Source organism: Giraffa tippelskirchi, chromosome 12 (genome assembly GCF_054371585.1).
Source record: "Giraffa tippelskirchi isolate mGirTip1 chromosome 12, T2T-mGirTip1v1.2.pri, whole genome shotgun sequence".
Lineage (NCBI taxonomy): Eukaryota > Metazoa > Chordata > Mammalia > Artiodactyla > Giraffidae > Giraffa > Giraffa tippelskirchi.
This window is the reverse complement of record NC_137286.1, coordinates 20603915-20622798: the sequence shown is the minus strand read 5'-3', so window position 1 is coordinate 20622798 and position 18884 is coordinate 20603915. Positions and strand designations below refer to the sequence as shown.

At 38.2% G+C, this 18884-nt stretch overlaps 1 protein-coding gene across 3 annotated transcripts in view; it reads left to right on the top strand.

Moving 5' to 3' along the window:
* Positions 1-11299, top strand: part of TTC6 (tetratricopeptide repeat domain 6) — a 184973-nt gene extending 173674 nt beyond the window's left edge. For all 3 annotated transcript variants that reach the window (XM_081547829.1, XM_081547831.1, XM_081547830.1), the window contains 2 exons: positions 10333-10558; positions 11068-11299. In XM_081547829.1, coding sequence (XP_081403955.1) covers positions 10333-10558; positions 11068-11204 — 363 coding nt within the window. In that variant the 3' untranslated portion in view covers positions 11205-11299. The remainder of the gene's footprint in view (positions 1-10332; positions 10559-11067) is intronic.
* The last annotated feature ends 7585 nt before the right edge of the window (positions 11300-18884 follow it).

Sequence of the window (18884 nt, the reverse complement as noted above, 5' to 3'; positions counted from 1 at the left end):
GAATGCTTATAATTATGTATTAAATGTTCACACCTCTGTGGATTTATTCTTCTCATTATTATCAGCCACTCAAAGCTTGTCCAGTAAACATTGTTTTGGACTTCTCCAGGTTCCTGCAGTCTCCTTGCTGTCCATTGTTGCCAGCTTCCCGCCTGGAATTCTCTACTTTTTGCCCCCATTTAGCAAAATCTCAGACTTTCTTCCAGGCTATCTTTCATGATGTGATTGTCTAGCTCATCGTAATTTCTACCTTAAGTTTCAGTCACATGAGCACTTGACTGGGGGTAAGGAGTTATGTATGTTACTTCTGGTTTTTATGGCAACAATCTTTTTTTCAGCGTCAGTTCATAATGTCTGAAATGAAAGTGTTGGGTTAGTAGATGATATTTTTATATTTTGAATTTATTATATTTGAATTGTAATGCATTACATGAATCAAACTGTTTTTTGTGTTTTTTAAATCTTTATTTACTCTTTTGTTCTTTATCTTCAATTTTGTTATATTCTTTGTCTAATTTTTTGAGTCATAGCTTAATCTATTTACTCATGCTTTCATTTATATTGTGGTAAGTTGTTAAGGGTTATGCTTTTCCCCCAAGTAATGTTTTCAGCAGTATCCCCTGAATTTTGGTCTTTAATGTTTTTATTTTTGTTTTTCCAAAATGTTGCACTTGAAATTTTAGCCAAATTTCCCCTTTGATTAAAGCATAAATGGATGGAGTACTTAAAATGTTCAGGAGGGAGGATTTTTATCTTTTCAAATATTGGAATTTATTGGGTTTTAATGTGGTCTAATACATGATAACTATTTTTTCTTTAATATTCCAGGGGCCTTCCCGGAAAGAGTTTCTATCATTAGCATATAGTGTTGAAATATATAAGATCTGCCTTGTTAATTATATTTTAAATTAATCTTTATTCATACTATTTTGTTCATTTGATTTATCTTGTACAGAGAAAGGTTTATTCAAGTATCCTATAATTAGTGTGACCCTATGTAGGTTTCTTTATATCTCTTTCGTTCTTGTTTAGTGGCTAAGTTGTGTCCAACTCTTTGTGACCCCATGCACTATGGCCGTCCAGACTCCTTTGTCCATGGGATTTCTCAGGCAAAAATACTGGAGTGGGTTGCCGTTTCCTTCTCCAGTTATATCTGTTTAATTCCCACCTTATGAAATACAGTATTTCATGTATAGATATTCATACATATTATATATGCATTGTGAATTATAATCTTCAGCATTACAAATGCTCTTCTTTGTTTCTCTTTGGAATAAATTCTCCTTCATCTGATATGAAGATCCTGACCTCTAATTACATGTGATTTGCTTCTGCTTGGTAGTCCCTTGTCCTTCCTTTTATTTTCAATGTTTAAAATTCTTTGTTTTAGTTTTGTCTCTTTCCTACACTGTAGAGTTGGATTTTGTTTTAGATGACAATTTGAAAATATTTATCTTTTAATAAGTGGGTTATATCCCATTTACATTTTGGCATAGTCAGTATATTTGGTCTTAGTTCTGTTATTTTATGTCCTATCTTCTGTTTACATGTATTTAAATTTTTTATTCTGTGGTTTGTTTTATTTAAAAATTTAGAATTTTTCCGAATACTTAGGAAGGTTTACAGTTTTGCTTTGTTGTTCATCACTGAGTCATGTCCAACTCTTTGCAACCCCATGAACTGCAGCACACAAGGCTCCTCTATCCTTCACTATCTCCTGGAGTTTGCTCAAATTTTATCCATTGAGTTGGTGATGCTATTTCAACATCTCATCTTCGGCCACCCCTTCTCCTTTTGTCTTCAACCTTTCCCAGCATCAGGGTCTTTTCCAATGAATAGTCTCTTCACATCAGGTGGCCAAAGTATTGGAGCTTCAGCTTGAGCATCAGTCCTTCCAATGCGTATTCAGTGTTGATTTCCTTGAGGATTGACTGGTTTGATCTCCTTGCAGTTTTCCTTTAGTGATTACCTTTACAAAAATACCTTTGTACCGTCACTTCCTTATTTCTTTAGTTTCTTTACTGTGCTGTGCTGTGTGCTGTGCTTAGTCGCTCAGTCGTGTCCGACTCTGTGACCCCATGGACTGTAGCCCGCCAGGCTCCTCTGTCCATGGGGATTCTCCAGGCAAGAATACTGGAGTGAGTTGCCATGCTTTCCTCCTGTGCATCTTCCCAACCCAGGGATCAAACCCAGGTTTCCCACTTTGCAGGCAGATTTTGTACTGTTTGAGCCACCAGGGAAGTTCTTTGCTATGAAGAACAATAAAATGACCCTTTAATATATTTCCCCCTTCCTTCTCCCTCTCACACATTAGTCACTTTTAGTTAATGGTTTTCTCTTTTAAAAAATGTTTATATTTATATCCTTAAATATGCTTGAGCTTGTTCTGTCAGCTTGTCAACGTTAACTTGCTTTCCATTCTCTCTGTGTTTTCCCATTTTGTTGTCCTTCGTTATTCCCATGCTGCCGGAAGATTTAATATTTGCATACTATTTCGTTATCCTTTTTTTTTTGTTTTAGTCTTAGTTCTTCAGTTAAATATATTTAATTCGCCTCACCAGGCTTTTTGCCAAAGTTTCCCTTCTAACCAATCATTTTTTGGTGCTCTAAAATTAGTCTTCTAGTAGGGTCCTGGGGACTTCCCTGAGTCAGTAATGGTCAACAATCCACCTGCCAATGCAGGAGACTCGGGTTCAATCCCTGTGTCAGAAAGATTCCCTGGAGAAGGAAATGGCAACCACCCCCTGTATTCTTGCCTGGAAAATCACATGGACAGAGGAGCCTGTGGGCTACAGTCCATGGGGTCACAAACAGTTGGACGTGACTTAGTGATTGAACAACAACCACAGCAATTAGAGTCTTGAGAAAGGGTTCATATTCCTTGAATTGTTTCATGTTCATAGCTGTTAGCCTGCAGCCTTTATGTCTTAAGACAGCATGTCTGGATTTAGTATCCTTGACTCACTTTTTCTTTCCTTGAATGTCTTGTGTCTTTCACTATTTTTTGGTGTTATATATGTTGGTACCCGAAGTCTGATGCAAACCTGATTTTTGTTGTTGATGACTTCTTTTTGTCAGAATCACCAAAGATTTTTGTTTTTGTTTTTATAAATGAAAAGTTTTACTCAAGTATTTGTTAGAATTGACCTTTTGGGGTCAAAGTTATAAGTACAGAGTATGCATTTTCAATATTTAGTTTCCAGAAAATTTGTTGAATTCAGTGTAAGAATTTTTCTGTTTCACTATTTTGATTTTCTTCAATGGCAGTGAATACCAATTATTATAAATGGGATGTATTTTGACTTCTATATGCCAGTTATTTTTTTTCAAGTGATTTTTTATCTCTTAATTTCTGTTTCATTTTCTTTTGCATCTCTCTCCTAAATCTTTGGGCTTTCCTGATGGGTCAGACAGTAGAGAATCTGCCTGCAACCTGGAAGACTTAGGTTTTATCCCTGGGTTGGGAAGATCCCCTGGAGAAGGGCATGGCAGCCCACTCCAGTATTCTTGCCTGGAGAATTCCATGGACAGAGGAGCCTGGTGGGTTACAGTCCATGGAGTCGCAAAGAGTCGGGAGACAACTGATCGACTAACACTTTCTAAATCTTTACTGTGTTTTCTATTTGTTATTCCCTTGTGAACCTTATAATTCAGGTTTCTTTAAAATTCTTTTCTATGCCATTTCCATGACATATCTTCCTGGCTACCTCTTTTCTAAGATAGATTATTTATTTATTTATTTATTTTTAATTAAATGCAATTTCTTACCAATTTTTTTCTAGTTCATTTTATAATGTTATAATTTTTATATACAGTGTAGCAATACTTTTTTCTGGTCATTTTTATTTTATTTCTAAGAATCTGTTAATTTTTTGTCTTTGTTTTTTACAATGAAGGGAGGCAAATTACTTTTCTGTTACTTATATTTGAATGAGATAATTTTTTTTCCCCTGGACTAAAAGCAGAGATTGCTATGGGAAACAGGATGATGGTCCATGGTAACTTTCTGAGTTGGGCTACCTCTGATGCTATTGCAAAGGACTTTACAGTCTGTTCTATTTAGTGTAGCCTGGTTTAGGAAGACTTTCACCACAAGCTCTGTGTTTCTCAGAACTTCTCACAGTCCTTGCTTCTAAGATAACATACTCATCTTAAAAAGTTGTTTTTATTGCTCGCATTTTTTGAGATCTATAACCTTTGTATTCTCCTCTACCACCCGATATTGTCACCATACCCCTTAAAAGTGATCTTTGGGACACCTTTATCTACTGAGAGGCTACAGTCCTTTGCATTTTGCTGGAAAAGCTGAGCAAGTACTTCCTGATTCCACTTAGCTCTTCATTCTTTCAATCTCCTTATGTTTATAATGTACCTGCCACCTGCTAGGAACTAATGAAGATCCTGAGGATACAGAGCTAAACAAGACAAGGAAAATTTCTTTTATGATATAGTTTACATTTTATTGGAGGAAGAAATAGAAAATAATATAATATTAGTAGTGATAAACATCTAATACCACCTCATGTAAGCAATACTATATCAGTATTAGCGTGTGTGGGGGACGATAGGAGGTTACCTGGGTGGATAATGTAGGTGGAGAGAAGGGGTTTAAGGAGCAAGCCCTGGGGCAACATCAGTGTTTAGGAGTGAGGCAGAGAGGAGATGCCCGAGTGTAGACTGAGAAGGGAGTATCCAGCCAGGATGATGGGAAGAAAAGAGGAGAGCACATATCACCTCAAGAATAAAGTGCTTTAAGAAATGTGTCCTGTGTCAAATGCTGCTGAGAAGTCCAGGAAAGAGAGGATGGAGAGAGTCCCTGATGACTTTGGTAAGAACCTCATTGGAGTAGCAATGGCACCAGAGCCTTAAGTGGAAAGGGTTTTGGAGAAAACGTGAGGTGAAGAATTAGACAGCTCAACTAGTTCAAGAAACTCTCCTGTGAAGAGAAGTAGTGAAATGGGGTTGATGGCTGGAGTGGAGTAAGGTGTTGTTATTTCTAATTTTTTAAAATATGAGGGATATTGATTCATGCTCCCTTGTTAATGAAAGGATCTGGCAGAAAAGGAGAAATTGTTGGTACAGGAGAGAGTGATAGGGATAATTAGGATCAAAATCTTTGAGGATTTGATGGGGTTAAAGTTTGGAAGTTCCAGGGGTGGCCTTTGAAGAGAGCAGGTCACACTATCCATTATGTCATGAAGGAACGCAGAGTACAGAAGAGAGTATCGCTGCTGTAGATAGATATTTTTTTTAAGTTGCTTTTTATTTATTTATTTTTGATTGCACTGGATTTTTGTTGCTTTGTGCAGGCTTTCTCTGGTTGCGGTGTTCAGTTCAGTTGCTCAGTCATGTCCGACTTTGCAACCCCATGGACTGCAGCACACCAGGCCTCCCTGTCCATCACCAACTCCCGGAGCTTACTCAAACTCACGTCCACCGAGTCAGTGATGCCGTCCAACCATCTCATCCTCTGTCGTCCCCTTCTCCTCCTGCCTTCAATCTTTCTCAGCATCAGGGTCTTTTCCAGTGAGTCAGTTCTTCCCATCAGGTGGCCAAAGTATTGGAGTTTCAGCTTTAGCATCAGTACTTCCAATGAATATTCAGGACTGATTTCCTTTAGGATAGACTGGTTGGATCTCCTTGCTGTCCAAGGGATTCTCAAGATCTTCTCCAACACCACAGTTCAAAGGCATCAATTCTTCGGCGCTCAGCTAGTTGCGATGAGTGGGGGCAGATCTTTGCTGTGGTTCGCAGGCTTCTCACTGCGGTGGCTTCTCTTGTGGAGCATGGGATCTAGGCGTGGGGGCTTCAGTAGTGTGGCATGTGGGGTGCATAGTTGTGGCTCACTGGCCCTAGAGCGCAGGCTCAGTGGTTGCGGCACACAAGTTTAGGTTCTCCTCGGCATGTGGAACCTTCCCAGACCAGTGACGGAAGCCGTGTCCACTGTCTTGGCAGGTGGATTCTTATCCACTGCACCACCAGGGAAGTCTGACAGGTAGATTTTGGTAGTAGGCATTTCTATTTATTGATTATAGTTTTTCCATGAGAAATGAGTATCATTTACCAGTGGAGTGAGGATGGATAGGTAAAAAGGGGGACGTGTGGCTAGGAATTTCGAAGAGGAAAGAGAACATGTGAAATAATTATTCTAGAGAGTGGTAGTGTGAACATTCCAGGGAAGTATAGTAGGACTACCAGACAACTTTAAGTTCTCATTTGAAGTTTGTGGTTAAATTTAAAGTGAGATCTTGACTCTATACTGCTTTGTATATAATTCTTCCTATACAAATTCAGTGCGGCTTTGTGTCACTCCACAACTGTTTCTCTGAGTTAGTCTCTTGTCTCCTCATTCCAGTTAAGCTCTTTAATGCCAGGAATCACACTCCTGTCTCTTCTCCTGTATTTCCTTACTCAGAAAGCCCATCCATACCCATGGCTTATGGTGCATGTCAGCCTCTATCTTTCTTCTGAGCTCCTAACCCATACTTATCAGTTGCTAAAACTGGATGCTTTATAAGTGCATTAAAGTCAAAATCGAATTAATCTCTGTATTTTTTACACCCCGTCCAGCTCTTCTTCCTAGAAACCCTGTCTCAATTCAAGATGTCATTCCTTAGAGTCACCTGAGTAAGAGTATTGCATCAGTCATAATTTTTCTTCCTCAGCTTCATCTAATCAGTCAACTAATTCTGTCAGTTTTGCTTCTTAGTTTTTTCTCACATATGCCATTTCCATTCTATTTCTACTGCAATTGCGTTCATTTCATTCTTTCCCAAGTTAGATCAGTTAGCTTTCTGACCCCTGTGATGAGGCTGGCTGACCTCAGAGGTGAAGTTAGATGCTGGGAGAGAAAATTATCAAAGATATTATTGTGTAAGGTGTGAATGAGATTGTCATTGCTCAGATCTCAGATCACTGGGAGTCTAATGCCTTCCGAGGCTGACGGTCAGGGTAAGTTACCTTAAACTTTGTCAAGTTCAGACTACTCTCCAGCTGGGTTTTGGCAATGTTTCTGTGTTCTAGAGAGTTAGTTAATGAGATTAAGACATACACAATGCCCAGGGCAATTTTCTGTTTCCATAACTGGTTATGGTCCACGTGAGAAGGAAACTCTCACATTTTAAGCTTATTTGTCCTTAATAACTCTATGGATATCATGTGTAAGACTGTTTGTTAGATCTAAAGTGTAGTTTGAACTTTGATCATTTTTTTAAGTATGGCTCTTTTTCCTCAAACTGGGAGCACATCAGCTGGGCAAATATTTGATCTAAAATGTGTTCTGTCCTCTGTCTTGATATACTGGATACCTGGGCTTTATAGTGCGTGCACCCTTCAGAGACAAGCAGATTTTGAAAGTGGTTTATTCAGCAATTTTTGTATGCTCTGTGGTTTTTTTGTGGAGAAAATTCTTCTATTTGGTCCACCCTCCTCCCCGCTTTATTTCTGACTATGGATAGAAGATTTAGGGCCAGGAGAAACGGTCTTTCAATAAACCGAATAATCTCTAGAGGATTAAGGCACATATGTGTTCTGGCTTCTTTTGTGATTAGTTAGTAGCTTAATGGTTTTAAACCACATTTGGATGCATCATGAAATACAGGTGACTTTTCAATAATAACTGAGTCAGCCTTCTAATTAATTACAGGTACAAGGGAACTTACAGGTATGGTTCTGAACTAATTTTAGTTTTGGGGATAGAGTCTGTTGAAATTTGAGAAACACAATTTGAGTCAGAAAGCATCTAGAAGCTAGTAAACAAGCCCTAACTTCCCAGGTGGTACTAGTGGTAAAGAACCCTCCTGCCAATGCAGGAGACAGAAGACATGTAGGTTCAATCCTGGATCAGGCAGATCTCTGGAGAAGGAAATGGCAGCCCACCCCAGTATTCTTGCCTAGAGAATCCCATGAACAGGAGCCTGGCAGGTTACAGTCCATGGGGTCACAAAGAGTTGGACATGACTGAAGTGACTTCAGTCAATCCTAAAGGAAATCAGTCCTGAATATTCATTGGAAGGACTGATGCTGAAGCTCCAATACTTTGGCCACCTGATGTGAGGAACTAACTCCTTGGAAAAGACCCTGATGCGGGGAAAGATTGAAGGCAGGAGGAGAAGGGGACGACAGAGGATGGGATGGTTGGATGGCATCACCAACTCGATGGACATGAGTTTGAGCAAGCTCTGGGAGTTGGTGATGGACGGGGAAGCCTGGTGTGCTGCAGTTCATGGGGTCGCCAAGAGTCGGACAGGACTGAGTGACTTAGCATGCACACACGCGCATGAGGAAATTCGACCAGTTGTTAAATCAAGGCCATCCACTGTGGTAGGCATCTTTCTCCTTTAACCACTCCATGGGTGGTAATACTCCTGTTCTTCTAGTAATCTCATTAAATATATAGGCTTTCATTTCCTAAGTAGTATATATTTAAAGCTTTAATAGAAAGCTATATTGTTCACAGTTAGCCATACTATAGTGTTTTACTAAGTTCATTTATTTTAGCTGAGGTAGGTGTTAGCTCCTACCTGACTGAAGCCATCCTTTTGTGATGTAGAATTGTGTAGTTTTTATTGATGACTTATTAGTTAAAATGAAACTTAAATTACTTTTTGAAGGAAGTCTTGGCCCTGCTTGAGTCATTCCCTTGCCTCATTTGTAATGACTGTGAGTCCAGCCTCCTGTTCAGGAGTGAATTCTTTAAGCTTTTCACAGAGGAATGTCAATTCTGCTGCCTTTTTAAGGGATCCTTAAATTGCACTTAGCCACAGCACAGAACAGCTCCCATTCTGGGATGAGATGGATTACACAATCTTGATCTAATTGCTTCTCAAAAGTCACAAACAGTAAAATTCATGGAGTATTGCCTGAAGGCTATGATCTCTCCATTTGCAGATACTGGCCAAAAAAAAAAAAGAGATGTATCAGTATAATTGAGTAATTGAGTCTTTACTATATTCTACAAAATATTCTCAGTACTTTACCTGTTAGCTCACTTAGCTGTCATAGCAGCACTGAAAGTAGAATTCGATTTTTTGCTTTCATTTTACAGATGTGAAAAATCGAGTCAAAGAGTGTTTTAGTTACTCACCCGAGGGCATAGGGCTAATATGTGGTAGAGCCTGGACTTCTGGCCCTGAGTCTGGGCTCCTGGCCACCACGCTGTCAGTGTTTCACTTCACCCACAATGGAAGTGAACTGAGACAAATCCCTGGGAAATATAAAGAAAAATAGTTCGATGAAGAAGACTGATAGAAAATGATCAGAGAGGTAGGAGAAAAACTAGGGAGACTCCCTGTTTCAAGGACAAAGAGAGTTTTAATGGGGAAAGAGAGACCAAGGGCATCTGTCTTACAGAAACGCTGTGGAAGGAAAGGTCTAGAAAATGTCTGCTGGACTTGACACCACCCGTAGCTTTACCAAAAACTGACCTCATGGAAAGAAGGAGATAGATAGAAGCCTGACTGTGGTGTGCTGGGGGAAAACTGAGTGGTAAAGGAGTTGGATTTAGCAAGCTGTATTGTTAAGAATGACTTTTCCTAATTTAGGGAGATTTCAAACTCCTTTGAATTCAAAGGAGTCAAATTTTTATCCATTCTCTAACTAGAGAAGAGATTCCTACCTTGAGTAGTAGCATGTCTAATCAGCATATCAAGCTATTTGTGGTGAGGGAGCAGTTTTTAAGATTTTTCTAACTTACTTAACACCCCAACACCAGTCTATGGACCACACTTTGCAGGATCCTTTCCAGCTTGAGAGTTTGTTGTGAAGCATCTGGAGTCTTGGATCTTCTTGAAAAGCTGATTTTTATCTTCTCTCTTCTTTCCTTATAGCTTTTCATAGTATAACTGTGTTTTTAAACCTTTTTGGTGTGGTTTAGAACTTTATTTTCAAAGTTCACTTCTCTCTTTAGCCCTTACTCTGCTTTTATATGAAAAGTGTTAGTTTTCTAACTTATGTTTTATTTTCCTGTTGTGACCTTTTTCCCTTACTTATAGTGTTGTACAGGGATATGGGATTTATGTGTGTGTGTGTGTGTGTGTGTGTGGTGGGGGCATAGACAGCAGGGGGAGGTGGTAGGAGAACATTTCACTTCAGCAGAGAGGAGTATTTTATCTCTGACACTATCTAAAACTGCTGACACAGGATGATAACACAAAGCAGACCAACTATTGGTTGGTTTTATTATCATCTTTTACATTCTCTGCAAATACTGTACCTTCATATGATCTGTATCTGATACAGATGACCTGAGTTTTATAGTAAAAGTGTTTCAAATTGCTGTATAGCTGCCAGTTAAAATATATTCAGATTGTCATTATCTTCACATTTATATAGGCTAGTGACTACTTCTCAAAGGCTTTAAAGTTTGATCCAGAAAATGAATGTGCTACCATGAATCGAGCTATTGCAAATACAGTATTAAAGAGATATGAAGAAGCAAAAGAGGATTTTGCATATGTAGTTGAAAGCTGTCCATTGTGGGCTGCAGTATATTTTAACAGAGCATACTTCTACTATTGTTTAAAGCAATATGAACTGGCTGAAGAAGACCTAAGTAAAGGTATATCTTTTGGTAATTTTTTGAGTAAAATTACAATGCTTGAATTGCTTTTAGATGACAAAAGAAGAAAGACATCAGGTCTATTTGCTTAGATAAATTTACATTAGAATTAATGGTTTTATATATCTTATCTTTAATGTAATCAATATAGATTTGTTTATGTAATAACTTACAGCATTGGTATGCTAAAATGTAGAAAGTTATTAGAGAAACCATACACAAATATTGCTCAACTTTCAAAAAAGACATTGTACTGTGTTTCCCGAGTTAATTTTCTTAGAAAGATTCAGCTATAACTAAATAATGTACATATGAGGAAAAATGTTTTCAAACAGGTAATACTAAAGTATTATTATATTTTATTATATTATATACTATTATTTACTAATAATAATTTATAATAATAATAAAGTGTTATTATAATTTATTATAAAATTTGTATTTAAAAAATGAGAGTCTTTTTGAGTGCTCACATAAAACATACCTTGAAAAATTTTTTTCTTTTACAGCTTTGTCTTTGAAACCTAATGATGCTCTAATATATAATCTTAGAGCAGAAGTTCGTGGTAAGATAGGTCTGATTGAAGAAGCTATGGCTGACTATAACAAAGCACTTGACCTTCAAGAACATGCCTTGATGGTATGAGTACATAGACCATGGATTCTGTAGCAGTTTACACAGTTGTTCTTCCAGAAATTGAAACCTGTTTGTTGCTTTTAAAAAAGTTTTCACTATCTTCATTGTTGTATTCTTTGTGTTAGTCTTTTATATAATCCTTTAATACATTTTAACATCTTTTTTATATATTAATTATAAAACTTTTAGATCATTTTCTGCAGATTTGTAACAACTCAAAAATGAATTTTTTTCACAAGATTAGAATTTAAATGAGAATGTTTCTCAAGGGTCCTAGAAACACAAAATATTTTCTTTAAAGTAAAATAATTCCTTTAAAAATAATACTGCATGAATTTAGAAAAAGTATCATTGACCTTTTCATCAGTACCTGCTGCTGCTAAGTCGCTTCAGTCGTGTCCGACTCTGTGCGACCCCATAGACGGCAGCCCACAAGGCTCCGCCGTCCTCGGGATTCTCCAGGCAAGAATACTGGAGTGGGTTGCCATTTCCTTCTCCAGTGCATGAAAGGGAAAAGTGAAAGTGAAATCGCTCAGTCGTGTCTGACTCTTAGCGACCCCATGGACCGTAGCCTACCAGGCTCCTCTGTCCATGGGATTTTCCAGGCAAGAGTACTGGAGTGGGGTGCCATTGCCTTTTCCATCAGTACCTAGATATATTCAACAATATCCAGATTAAAAAAATAGCTGATGACTATAAAGAAATTAATGTCAAGCACATTTCCTCTCTCCTCCTTTGAACAATATCTACACAGGTCTGAATTCTTCCTAGTGCTTATGTTGTTCCAACACATAAACACATTTCTCTTTTTCATGTAGCCTCCCTCCCTCCCAGGACGGCGCCTATGAAGATTTTGAGCATCTGCCTCTTTAATGCAAATTTTATAAACATATATAAAAATCTGTATATACTTTTTTTTTTTGAGTGGGAAATACATTTTATTTTATTTTTATAAATTTATTTATTTTAGTTGGGGGCTAATTACTTTACAATATTGTAATAGTTTTTGCCATACATTGACATGAATCAGCCATGGGTTTACATGTGTTCCCCTTCCTGGACCCCCCACCCACCTCCCTCCCCATCCCATCCCTCTGGGTCATCCCATTGCCCCAGCCCTGAGCCCTTGTCTCATGCATCGAACATGGAATGGTGTTCTGTTTCACATATGATAATATACATGTTTCAATGCTATTCTCCCAGAACGTCCCACCCTCACCTTCTCCCTCAGAGTCCATAAAATTGTTCTATGCATCTGTGTCTCTTATTCTGTCTCGCATATAGGGTTATCGTTACCATCTTTCAAATTCCATATATATGCATTAGTATACTGTATTGGTGTTTTTCTTTCTGGCTTACTTCACTCTGTATAATGGGCTCCACTTTCATCCATCTCAGTAGAACCAATTCAAATGTATTTTTTTTAATGGCTGAGTAATATTCCATTGTGTATATGTACCACAGCTTCCTTATCCATTCGTCTGCTGATGGACATCTAGGTTGCTTCCATGTCCTGGCTATTGTAAACAGTGCTGCGATGAACATTGGGGTACACGCGTCTCTTTCAATTCTGGTTTCCTCGGTGTGTATGCCCAGCAGTGGGATTGCTGGGTCATATGGCAGTCTTGAGGAAGAAGAATGGAACTGGAGGAATCAACCTGCCTGACTTCAGGCTCTACTACAAAGCCCCAGTCATCAAGACAGTATGGTACTGGCACAAAGATAGAAATATAGATCAATGGAACAAAATAGAAAGCCCAGAGATAAACCCACGCACATATGGACACCTTATCTTCGACAAAGGAGGCAAGAATATACAACGGAGAAAAGACAATCTCTTTAACAAGTGGTGCTGGGAAAACTGGTCAACCACTTGTAAAAGAATGAAACTAGAACACTTCCTAACACTGTACACAAAAATAAACTCAAAATGGATTAAAGATCTAAACGTAAGACGAGAAACTATAAAACTCCTAGAGGAAAACATAGGCAAAACACTCTCCGACATAAATCACAGCAGGATCCTCCATGACCCACCTCCCAGAATATTGGAAATAAAAGCAAAAATAAACAAATGGGACCTAATTAAAATTAAAAGCTTTTGCACAACAAAGGAAGCTATAAGCAAGGTGAAAAGACAGCCTTCAGAATGGGAGAAAATAATAGCAAACGAAGCAACAGACAAACAATTAATCTCAAAAATATACAAGCAACTTCTGCAGCTGAATTCCAGAAAAATAAACGACCCAATCAAAAAATGGGCCAAAGAACTAAACAGACATTTCTCCAAAGAAGACATACAGATGGCTAACAAACACATGAAAAGATGCTCAACCTCACTCATTATTAGAGAAATGCAAATCAAAACCACAATGAGGTATCATTTCACACCAGTCAGAATGGCTGCTATCCAAAAGTCTACAAGCAATAAATGCTGGAGAGGGTGTGGAGAAAAGGGAACCCTCTTACACTGTTGGTGGGAATGCAAACTAGTACAGCCACTATGGAGAACGGTGTGGAGATTCCTTAAAAAACTGGGAATAGAAAAATCTGTATATACTTATAATTAGTGCATCATACAATTTGACAAGTAAGAATACATTAAAACAGCTGCTGCTGCTAAGTCGCTTCAGTCGTGTCCGACTCTGTGCGACCCCACAGACGGCAGCCCACCAGGCTCCCCTGTCCCTGGGATTCTCCAGGCAAGAATACTGGAGTGGGTTGTCATTTCCTTCTCCAGTGCATGAAAGGGAAAAGTGAACGTGAAGTCGCTCAGTTGTGTCTGACTCTTCGCGACCCCATGGACTGCAGCCTACCAGGCTCCTCCGTCCATGGGATTCTCCAGGCAAGAGTACCGGAGTGGGGTGCCATTGCCTTCTCCTTAAAACAGCTAAAAATTCTTAATAGAATATTTCTTTAGTAAAGGAGAGAACCGTTTCCCTTTATCTCACGGGTAGTAACAAAGTTCCCTGACTTACACGCTCCTTTGGATTTGCTCCACTAGGTTTATTTTCCTTCTGTGTCTTATTTCTTATTCCTCCAGTACGTCTCCAGCTCCTCAGAGACGTGTTTTCGCTGTGATGAGACTTTATGGCAAAAAAATACCCCCATCTACTCAGTTGCCTTTGTTTTCCATTTAAGGTACCAAAGTTTCACAGTAGAAAGTTGACTTTAAGTCAGAAGCCACTGTGAGGCTGCTTCACACTCTTTTAGGATAGTTTCCTTGGCGTGGTACGTGGGTTCATGTGAGGACTGGGCCACGCCTAGTATTTCAGTGGGTGACTCAGCCACCTTTAATAAGCCTCTTCACCTCCTCTTGTGCTCACTTGTCTCCAGAACCTTTAGTCCCAGCCCGGCCACTGGTGAGATCAGAACAACCTCATGCACCCACTGACAGACCCTCATCTCGTGCCCCAGCCACACATCTCTCACCCACAGCCCTGGGGCATCTCTGTTAAAAGCTGAGGTGTGGCCTGCTAGCAGTGGCAGTGCCAGGCCACATGCCCAGCGGATGTGCAGGGGACCCAAGTCCCTGTCAAATGAACTTTCGATGATGAGAGAAAAAAACTAGTAAATCAGCTCCTTTCCATCTCTTGGTGAAGTGTTCTGAGATACTCAGTCTGTACAGCCTCCTGTATAACTCACTTGGGAGACGTATCGGTGCTTTTGACTTCCCTGGCTTGCTTTCTTTTGTTTCTCCCCCTGCTTTTCTGGGTTTACACTTGATAAAGTCATTGCCCAGAAACATTCGCCTCTGGCTCTGCTTTCTGAGACAACCCAGGCTGAGACAATTCATAATTTTTTTTTTTTCTGATTACACACGAATCCTTTAACATGAGGCAGGAATGATAAAAACCAAGGACCATGATAGCATTAATAGAGCAAATCATATTTAATGTGTCAAAATGCTGCAGGTCCTGGGTCCATATCCCCTGGGGACCCAGAGTTTCTGTCTGTACCAAACTCCAACCTCTTGCACAAACCTACAGTTTTCCACCTGAGGCCTTTCTCTCAGTCCACACCTCAGTTAAGCCGCTGGGCCAGGCTAGGTAGAGTGTTCTATGCCTCACAGTCATTGTTTTACTTTTTTACCTATGCCTTGTAAGGTAGCAGGTTTCATTGCATCAAGAAACTGAGGCTCAGAAGGATAAAATTATGTGACCAGCTAGTAAATGGTGGAGCTGAAAGTCAGCCTCTATTCTAGTTTAAAAGTCTCTACTCCTCCTGCTCCTTTTCACCTAGAGAGAAATAAAACAAGATAAACTCACCCAGAAAATAATCTTTATCATAGTGACATTAAAGTTCTCTGTCTGCCTAATGATTATTAGTACACAAAAAGGATTTCCAGTCTTTAAGAACACTTTTTTTTTTTTTAAGCACACTTCTTTTGTACTGGCATATATGTGTATTTATTTATGTCTACAATAGTAGTAAGTATGATGAGAGTAGTAAGATTATCTTGACCTTTTAATTTGAAATACAATCAGTGGGCAACATTTTACATTTTGCCTTTGATGGCACAGGCCAGATAAGAATGACAGTAGAAAGGTCAGCATGTGGGCAGCAAGAAAGGGGAAAAAAAAGGGAAACCTTTGTCTGCTAAAAACCTTCTAAGTACCAGAAACTCATCTATGGCTTAAGGACATTTTCATTTCACCGTTATAAATGAGGCAAGTCTTATTATTCCCATTTTACAGGAGAAAAATATGAGGTAGAGAAATTAATTGGTTTAGAACACCCTTGGTATAATGTTGTTATCCAAACATAGTTTTGCTTTTTATTTATGTAATATATTCCTTTTGACTTGCTAGAATCAATTGAATTTATTTAGCAAGAAGGAATTTGTAAAAAAAAAAAAAAGGCATAATTATTAATGTTTGTCCCTTGTTCTATCCACAGAAATCTTTTTGCACCCGTGTTCCTTGTATCACATTATAAGAAACATTGTTCTCTATTTCTAGATGGGTATAGCTGGAAGAGACATCACAGTGAGGGAGGGAAAAACATCTAATGCCTCTGCATGAACAAGAGCAGAAGTTGATTTGTGCCTGGACAGACAGATCGGAGCTAGAAGCAATAACCTTGAGCTATGAGAGCCTGTCTACCTTCTTAGTGGGAAGCTCTCACTCGCCAAGGTTTCCCAGTGGCTTAAAAATGTTTTGATAGTTAATGTTTGAGAATCACTGATTTCCAAAAATAGCAGGCACTTTGACCATCTACTGTGAGATTCCGATGTTCAACATCTCTTCTTCTCCTCATCCATCTTTGCCCGGGGAATTTATTCTCAAGAAGAGATTTTCTCTCCCCAGGAGGGTGGTTTTAGATCTTTTTTTTCTGCACTTCCATGGCACTGCTACCTACTCTTTTAGAACACCCTTCATATCTGTAGATCCATGTTTAATGATTGTCTTCCCCACTAGACTAGAAACTCTGCGAAGGCAAGGATTAGGCCTGTCTCATTCACCATGGTGTCGCCAGTGGTTGCCACAGTTCCTGGCACATAGCTGGTGCTTTGTAAGTATTTGATGAATTTCCTTAAATAAAATCCAACTCTGGATGCTCACATTGCACGCCATTATGACCCAACACCATACTATTCATTTCTATGATAAAGTGGACATCTGTGAGATTCTAGGCATAGCCTCTTAAAGGTCAAAGCAGTGACTACATTCATCTTCAGTGCAACATATTTAATATCTGTGAGTAGAAGAACTGTAAGATGAATACCTTAGAAAATGAAATTAGGAAAAACCAAGATGTAGTGAATGAGCTCAGTCTGCTGTAAAAATAACAAGTAGGTAGCTTAAAAACAATACTGTCAAGGTGATGAGGGTGAAACGTCTGAAATTATGATGTATTAACATCTTAAGCTAATCACTGTAATTTTTATAATTGGATGATGCTATGACATAATCAAGCTGTAACCCAATCAAGTATAGTGAATAAGAGCTATAACAAATTTTAAATTTCCTTTTATGAAAAGAAATCTTGCACTAATCAAGGGGGGCATGGTGGATATTGAACCTAAAATTGGGGCAGGGAATGGTCAGAGTGCAAACATTTATATGCTTGTTCCTGGTTCTATCTGCTGAGCTAGTGCTCCAAAGAGTGGATAGGAACAATCTTTTGACTTCTTGTTAGTTAATCCCCATAAAGTAAATGGACTGTACCATTGTCATAGTTTTAATCCACTAAGCCATTAAGGTAATTCAACTACTTCTTTTCTTTCTGATTCTATGCTAGTCTAGAATCTTGAGTGATAATTTGACTTTCACTATGTAGAAAAATATAGTATAATTCCACTTTATTGTAACATATAAAGAATATACCTCTTAAATATATTTTAAAAGCCTTAAATTATTTGAATACACCAGGCTTTAACAGTGAGTACCTGTGGAGATTGGTGTAGGGTTTTTGGTCAAGGGTGTGTGGGAGGTTTAAAAGAAGCTCAGTTGAATATTTAGTGGACACTTCTGTGTTTTCTGATCTGCTTAAATCATTGAGTGTGTCTTGGCTTTAGAATAGGAACAATATAAAATTGTGTCTCCTACCCACTAAATTAAGTAACTTATTTGCAGCAACATTTATGACTAAAAGATGCACGTTGCCTTTTCCCCTGGGTGTCTTCAAGCTAGAGCTGGCCTGCAGGCTCCCTTTAGAGTTCAGCTGGTTGAGGTAGGTCCTGCTCAGGAAGCAGCTCAGGTCCCTGTTTCACCATCACCATCTCTTTGGAAGAACTTAGTCTTGAAAAAATCTTTTTCTGCTATACAGATGGTATGATCATAGTCACTTATATTTCCAAGGAAACTATAAAATTTGCTGTTCCAACCTGTGAGTCAATTGAGGTATCTTATCTTCCCAGCAACTACAATTTTAATTTACTTGCAAAAGTGGAAGATATTAGTTTTCAGGTATTCATGTAGTGATTTTGCTTTACTTTAGAGCTCTTCTCTGAAAGTAGAAAGATCTCCAAAGCCTCTGATGAGAAGAAAAAAAAAACCACTGAACTTTGCTTTAATATATCTATCAAACTTCATGACACAAATTATAATAGAGAAAGGAATCTTAAGAGGCCAGTGCTTTATGCTGATGATACTTGTAATTTTATAGCCATCACTTAAAAGAAAGAAATCTCTAAGTGGAAAAAGGATCATTTACATTCCAAATATAAAAATGTTCTTTAATCTTACTTCCATTGGTTAATAGGTTAGACAATTCCATTTATTGTTACAATATATATATTTTATTATTTGATACTTTAAAGTATGATTTTTTTCTTGTGTGGTTCAGAGACCTAAGGGATAGATCCATACTTATGTTTTAACAAACATATCTTTTTTTTCCTATAACCTTCCCATAGATGACTCATATAAATCTATAGATCAACGTGACTTATACTTAAAAAAAGAAAAGGTAACTGGGAGTTTAATATTTTATATGACTGTTACACAGTAGTAAGTGTTGTTTTTTTTAATACAGTTATAAATAACAATATTCTAAAGTTATTAGACTGGGAGACTGCCATTTGAGTATGTTTGATTTACAAGTTAGGAACAAATCTGTCTTTTTAATCTGAAGACCACGATAAGAATTTTAGTGTTTAATTTAAGGTGATTTATTATATTACACAAAAAACTAGAGATGAGGTCTTCTTCCTTAAAAATGATAGAGCAATGATTTTATTAAAGT